The sequence below is a fragment of the Monopterus albus genome, unplaced genomic scaffold (genome assembly GCF_001952655.1).
Source record: "Monopterus albus unplaced genomic scaffold, M_albus_1.0 scaffold245.1, whole genome shotgun sequence".
Classification (NCBI taxonomy): domain Eukaryota; kingdom Metazoa; phylum Chordata; class Actinopteri; order Synbranchiformes; family Synbranchidae; genus Monopterus; species Monopterus albus.
The window spans coordinates 496,181-503,909 of NW_018128125.1; the positions used below are offsets into that span (position 1 = coordinate 496,181).

Here is a 7,729-nt window from a genome sequence, read left to right on the forward strand (position 1 = left end):
TGTTATAACATTTATACTTTTTAATCTATTCAGCTTTATATTTTGCAATACAAGTCAATGGGAGCTCAAAGTACTGAGTCAATGACATAGTCTTGGAGTGTCATCTGGTGGTTCATAAAATGCAGCGCAATTGGGACATGTCCCAACATAACTTCCCCCTCCCTCTTTCTCTGTCTCTCTCCCCCTCCCCTTCTCCCTCTCTGTCTCTCTCCCCCTCCCCCTTTATTCCCCCCCCAATACACACACACACACACACATTCACACCTACTTGTTTTACCTAGTTTGTGGGGTCCTAATGGACTATTTTCACATCTTTAATAAGTTCTGCATACTTTCAGCTAGCAAAGCCATTTAGGTATCAAAATTTTCAGCTCTTCAAGGACAGTCATGCTTCAGAATTTTTCTAAATCTCATACCTTTGAAATATTTCTTTATTTTGAAAATTTTGCCCCATTCAAATGAATGGGAACATTCATATTCAGCATACATTCAGCTATTTCAGGTATCAAAATTATCAGCTGCTCAAGGACATTCATGCTTCTCTTCAGAATTTTTCTAAATCTCATACTTTCGAAATATTTAGCTTTATTTTGAAAGTTTTCCCTGATTCAAATGAATGGGAAAATTCTACTTCAGCATACCTTCACCTATTTTTGGTATCAAAATGTTCAGCTCTCCCAGGACATTCATGTTTATAACATTTATACTTTTTAACTGATTCAGCTTTATTTTTTGCAATACAAGTCAATGCATTTCTCTAGTTACACAATATGATAATATGATGATCCTTTTGCTAATTTTAACAAACAAGACGAACACTAGTTTTAATGTAACTGCTGAGTCAGTTTATGTATAAGAAAATTAGTTGAAGTGTTGTAGACTGAGATTGAGACCGACTAGACTGCAAGCTTCAGGCACCTTAAGAGAAAACATCAAACAGGATATAAGGACGTGTCTCGAATAAAAAAGGCAAAAGACACACAAAGCAGTAAACATTCATTTAAAGCTACAATCAGTAAAAATTCAAAATCATACTAGCGCTAGCATAAGATTCTAGAATCAAATCGCCTCCACTCCGACCAGCCCTTCCTCTCCCTGCTCACTCCACTCCACCCAGCCCATAGTGAACACCCGTATCCATGGGCACAGAGCCACAGTTAGGAGGAAAATTCACCTAGTCAGCAGACACTACAACGTTCACCTTGTGGGCATTAAAAGAACTTATCTCACTGAGCTGACTGCCCTGATTCATGTCTACTGTAAAACAGCACAACTATGAAGTAACTTCCACTACTTGACAGGGAGACATAACACATTTACAACCAGCACAGTCTGTGAACATCAGCAAAGAAATAAGAGTGGGTCCTGCACGTCCACAGAAGAGTTTTGTGATGCCATCTTGTACGGTAGCATCACAAAAAGCACTCAAATTTTTCTATCACATACAGAATACATTGTTCAAAAAAACTCAGATGTATTTTCAAACACCATGTCCTAAATGTGACAGAGTGGTGAAGTGTTTTTGGTGATAGAACCTTTCTGTGGATGAGCTGGGCTCACTTTCTTTGCAGCACACACACACTGTGCTGGCTGAAAATATGTCATGTCCACCTGTAGTGTAGTGGAAGTTGCTATACAGTTGTGCTGTGTTTACAGTAAACACGAACCAGCTCAGTGAGTTACATTATTTTAATGCCCACCATTTGAACACCGTCTGATAACCAGGTGAACTTCTCACCAAACTGTGACACTCACAATGGGCTGGGTGGAGCAAAGCACAGCGGAGTGGGCAGAGCAGAGGCGACTGACTGTAGAGTCTCATACCAGCTTAATGTTAATAATAATTGTATAATACGAATTGTAGCTTTAAGGTTAAGTGAATCCTACATTCTAATTGACAATATAGGCCCGACAGAAAAAAAAATCACCAAACTTCTAATCTGAAATATAGTCTTGCATTGCATTGAACTTACATGCATGGTATGCGTGTTAACTGTCTGATCACAAGTAAGGTTGTCAATGTCTTAATGAAAACAAACATTTTTTTTATTAAGATACCATGACATTTCTGCTTAATCTGTTAAAGGGGAAATACTGGTGGTAGGTAAATAACTAAACTAGTAGTCCAGAGGTAATCTTACCAGGTCTCTGCAGGATATGAGGGACAAAGGCTGGCCTCAACATGGGAGGGGGGGGTGGACGTATTGGAGGCACTAGGACAGACAAATTAGACACAGAGTGTAAATGAAACATCACTTTGATTTTTAATAAATCTGCAAACATTTCAGAAAAAATTTTCACTGTCATTATGTGGTATTGAGCATACATTCGTTAACAAAAAGGCAATTTTACTGATTTTAAATAAAATCTGTAACACAAATTGCAAAAGTGAATGCATTAAGTAGATAATGAAGCATTCCCAGTCTTCAATAAAATGTGCCGTCATGCTCATGTAAGGCTCGCATGTCCGACTTGACCACAGATCTGTAGTTAGTCCGAAATTCGTCACTTTAGCCAGCCAGGCGTTAAGTGTCTTCCAGACATCTGTATACATTTCTGGCAGCACCTCTCATGCAAAATACTTGTGCGAGGGCAACTAGTACCTAGGGTCAAGTGCTTTCAGTAGTTTTTTTAATCCTTGTGGCAATAGGGGCCATGTCCTTTGCAATATGGTATGCTACTGCATTTGTAATTTCATGCCACTTTGCACTTTTATTTCGTACGTCACACCACGGTTAAATGCAGTTTGCAGCTGGCTTTGCGTCAAGGTGGACGGCAGGCAGGAGGACTTTAATTCTGGTGGCTTCGATGTTGTGGGAGCAGTGGCTGCAGCATGCCGAAGTTTCATGTACTCCTTGTACTGGAGTTTGTGGCGTTGCTGTAAATGGTGGTACAGATTTGTTGTGCTTCCACATTTGGACGTTAACTTCTTTGTGACACAGTCTACAAATTATGTTTTTCTGCTCGACATCATCTCTTCTTAAACTAAACCACTTCCAAACTAACGAACCAGTGCTTTTCTTTTTACATAACAGAGCTTCGTCACTCATGTTGAGCGGAGCCTGAGCTGCTTCCATGCTGCTGAGTTGAAAATAGCCGCTGACTTCCACTGGCCGCATGCGCAGTGGAAGAGTGTGGGCGGGGTGCAGGTGTGTGTGAGTGAGAGAGAGAGCTTGATGAGGATAGACTCTTGTCTCGACCTTTAACATTATACCGCGGTATAAACGGTATTGCGTAATTCTACACCGCGTTTAAAATTATATCAATATAAGTTAATATATCGATATACCGCCCAGCCCTACTCTCCCAGTTGGTTCACTTGTAACTAATCATTATTAAATACATTAGAGGTTATTGTGGAAGTAACTCCTCCCCTCTGGATGGTGCTACAGGTCACTGTGTGCCAAGACATCCAGACATAAAGACAGTTTCTTTTGGGGCTATTACACTGATGAATAGCTAGTCTATGTTGCTCTTTTAACTTGTGCTTTTTAAGCTTGTACTGTATATATTGTGTATTTATTTTGTTTTTATGTTGTGCACATTGGGGGCCATTGAGGTGGAGTCAAATTCCTTGTGTTATTGAAATATTTGGCAATAAAGTATATGTTTATGCTTAAGTACTTATTAACAATGCAGATTGTTCCTGATTAGTGCCTCACTTGTTCCCTAGTAACTACGCATATTTTTGTGCACCATATTGTAAAGTGTTATGGTTAACAGTGTAATGATACTGTCACATCATGGTTTTGGTATGATACACAAGTTGGAATGGAAACAACTACTTAGATATAGCTTCTTATATCTAGTCTATAGTTTCACTGTAGGGATCTTTAATTCATTTCCATGTAGCACTTATTGTTTGTAGATAATTCAAATATATAAAATTTAGAGAAGCCAAGGTGAATCCCATGATTAAGACTGCCCATCTGGTGTAGCCACCCCACAACAGTGGCCATAGAGTTACTCCGTAGTCAGAATGGTGGCCCTGGGTCAAAATTAGTTGAAAACCCCTGCACTGAATGACTCTGAATGGTATATTACTGCCCAACCCTAGTTAGCGTATGCATGCATTATCTTCACCTGGTCCCACAAAGGCTGGTGGTGGAGGCCCAACAAAACTAGCAGCTCTGGCTTCTAATGTCTGCTGGACCTAGAAAAAAGTTTGAGAATACAACAAAGAGCAAGAGATCAAACACAAAGTGACTGTTGTACACAAACAATAGAAAAAAAGTCAAACCCCTCTGTCTTTCAGTAGTTCTATTTTAAAGTATTTGAGCTCAGATACCAAAAAACATAACCTTTCACTAATAAATATAACAGCATTTAAATAAGCAGCACATTTGTTCCTATATATATATATATATTTATACATCTCCAGTATCATTTCCAGAATCCAAAGATTAATTCAGTGATGAACCCACCACCTAGCCAACCAACTGAATTTGGAGTAAGAGCCAAGATATAGTGCCATTCTTTTATTTGTTACTGAATGTAATTGTTTTGAATTGAAAATTGAGAATCAAATCTGAATCAAAAACACCAAGGAATGGTACCAAGAATTGAAATCAAATCATGAGTTTGATTCTCACACCTGTATAGTACCATTCAAAAATTGGGGGTCGCTTCCATTTTTCCATTTTTTATTCTTATTTAAGCATTTCAAGTCCAGTCAATAGATTTAAAGAGTAAAAAAACTAAGACGTAAACTGCCAGAGGTTTAAAAAAAAGTCAAACACTAAAAATATGTGAAAACTACATTAAAACAGGCCTTTTTAGTGATCAAGTAATAGGTTAACTTACATCTGTTCTGCAGCAGTGGAAATAAGTGAAGCATTTAAAATTGATGCAATTTCAGTGTCTTATGTTTTCATGATTACAACAATAAACTATCTGTACAAAGGCAGTGTTGGAAAGACTGTCTTACTACACCCTCTGACTGCAAACTTTCAACAGTAGTGTATAATGAACAGCGCGGTATCATGTCTCCTAGAACTATTTTTATTTTTGAGAGGTCATTAAGGTCTTTTGACACATAAAATTACAGAGTAATTCAATATTTCACTGATTGTTTTACATTGTAGGAGGAAATGTATTTCTGTCTCCATCTCACTTATAGAACAGGCACCACATACTCAGTTTTCTTTTGGTTGCTCTTCCTTTTTTGATTGCCAATTTATGGTTATTGAGCTGAACATGGTAAGTCCCTGTCTCTTTTTTATTTTTTATTTTTTGCAAAAATGTATTCTGCCAATCCATCATCTCTTTTTGAGGCCAGATATCATCCTAGTCTAATTTGGCTTTTACAGTATCATATTTCCTATGTTCCAAGTACAATTCTTTACATTGCATTATAAATCAGTTTACTCTGATTGAGGTGTCCAAAGCATTGCTGTTGTGAGACTGCACAGTGTATGTCAAAGAGACAAGATTTTACTGACCATTTTTAAAAGCTGTTCTTATTGTTGCTCCTCCTAGATATATTGTTAAATTATTATCTTCATCACCCAATTATTATTATTATTATTAGTAGTAGTAGTAGTAGTAGTAGTACAAACCTGTCTGTAGGTGTTAGTACCTATAATGGGTCGCACTACTGGAACTGCTGGGACAGTCAGCGCTACGGGTACTGCCTCCATAAGAGGTGGGATTCCTGATAGTTCCACCAAGAACCTCCTGCTCAAAACTACAAAAAGAGAAGGGACAAATTTTTTTTCCATTTTTTGATAGATTCTTCATACAGACATAAACCTCACAGAGTTCAATGTCCCAAACCCATCTTAAACATAAACAAAGATGGACACAAGCACTAACACTAACTAAAACACTAAGACTCTGCTGCACATGCTGCTCCCATGCAGCATACATTCTGTTATATTCTTGTATATTTTTTTACTATATTGCTGCATCTGCTGCTGCTTAAAGTGCCTTAGATTTTGTGTTATTTATCTACTTTATATTTCATTTGTATTTTGTGGCATTCATGTGGACGGCAAAGAATTTCATTGTACAGGGAAACACGTTTCCTAACTGTGCATATGACAAAATAAACACTTTGAACTTGAACTAATAGTCATTACACATGCACATTATTTATGAGCCACTAAAAATGTGTGTGTGTGTGTGCGCGCGTGTGTGTGTGTGTGAAAATGGCTGTAATTCCAGAATGGTTAATGCCAAACTTTTGTCAAACTTTTGAATTAAAGCTGAAAGTCTTGACTTCACGCACATCTTGAGTGGTTGTGGCTGGGAGTACCAAGCTATGGTGCCATGCCCTGCATCAGGTGTTGTACATGGCGTAACCGCTGATATTATGTTAATATTTGCCCTTCTCTGTAAGCACACTGTACTCAGGCCTGATTTCTTCTATGTCTATCTACAACATAATTTCTGGCTAACGTTACACCACAAGTGCCGGATACCAGCTGGAATACATTAGACTTTTTTCCCTTTCTGTGACTGGGTAAAGAGACATTTTAAAACTGTTGTACTCACAGAGCCATCTCCGCCTCCATCTCTTTCAGACGCTCGTCTCCTGACTTGAGCGCCATTCTATGAGACACAAATGCTGATCAACGACAAACCAGCGTCAATCTAACGTTAGCTAAGCGCTAACGGAGCCTACCACAAATTTCCTCACGAGGACAGTAAAATATATGATGTGGTTTTATTTTATAGGACAGAATAAGCAGACTCTTTAGGTAAGACAGGTAAGTCAAGTACAAGAGGCCTCGTTATTTTCATTTAGCCTTAACACAAAGAAAGCTGTATCCTTCCACGGCCAACGTGAGCTAATGTTATCCTTCCACGGCCAAACCAGTCTTGTGCGTTTTCGGTGTTGTGTCGAAATCGGGTTCCCCATAGAGATGTGTTTCCCCTAGCCTGGACCCTAACATAACCCTAAACACAACCACGGAGGGGGACGCTACGTGAAACCGAGGTTTGAAGAGGGGGACACATCTCGACACAACACCGGGAAACACGCGACAGCGGAATGTCTGTGGAAGGATCACATTAGCTCACAAAGTCCATGGAAGGATACAGTTCCGCTAACGCCAATTTATTTTGTTCGCTAGTAGTTGCATCCTAAGCTAGCTAAGTTAGCAATTACGCTAACTCTATTGAATCAATCAGCTAACTAACCGCTGTGAAAATAGCTTAATTTATATGCTACTATTTATTAACATGGTTACGTACTAGGAATAACAATGTTTAAACTCTAAATAATTGTTAACTGCTACTGCCATACTTCGTTGATGATAACGTGTAGTGGTCTTCGTATCGCTGCTGCTGCTGCTGCTGCTTCCTCCTCCTCTTCTTCTTCTGTTGTTTAACGGCGGTTGGCAAACAACTTCAGGTGCATTACCGACACCTTGTAGACTGGAGTGTGGAACAGCCCCTATCTACTACAACAACAAAATTATCTCACTCAGTTTGTACCGCATTATTTTACCCAGTCCGGTACCCTCTAAGAACCTAAATATTGCTCTGTACCCTGCATCCCCTGCTTTTTTGCAACATCCCTGTTAAACTAAATCTCATGCCACCACTTTATATTTCACTTGTATTATGTATATATCATGTATTATATGGCATTCATGTGGACGGCAAAGTAAGAATTTCATTGTACAGGGAAACACGTTTCCTAACTGTGCATATGACAAATAAACACTTTGACCTTGACCTTCCTGAAATCATCTTCTTCTTTCCTATTCCTCACTTTCTCTCA

At 38.8% G+C, this 7,729-nt stretch overlaps 1 protein-coding gene across 1 annotated transcript in view; it reads right to left on the reverse strand.

The window, feature by feature from the left end:
- The window catches only part of rbm42 (RNA binding motif protein 42), a 23,306-nt gene extending 15,936 nt beyond the window's left edge, over positions 1-7,370 (reverse strand). Inside the window, 6 exon segments of the mRNA XM_020620664.1 lie at positions 2,142-2,213; positions 4,084-4,153; positions 5,559-5,651; positions 5,653-5,686; positions 6,496-6,552; positions 7,250-7,370. Coding sequence (XP_020476320.1) covers positions 2,142-2,213; positions 4,084-4,153; positions 5,559-5,651; positions 5,653-5,686; positions 6,496-6,551 — 325 coding nt within the window. The 5' untranslated portion in view covers position 6,552; positions 7,250-7,370.
- Positions 7,371-7,729: the final 359 nt, after the last annotated feature.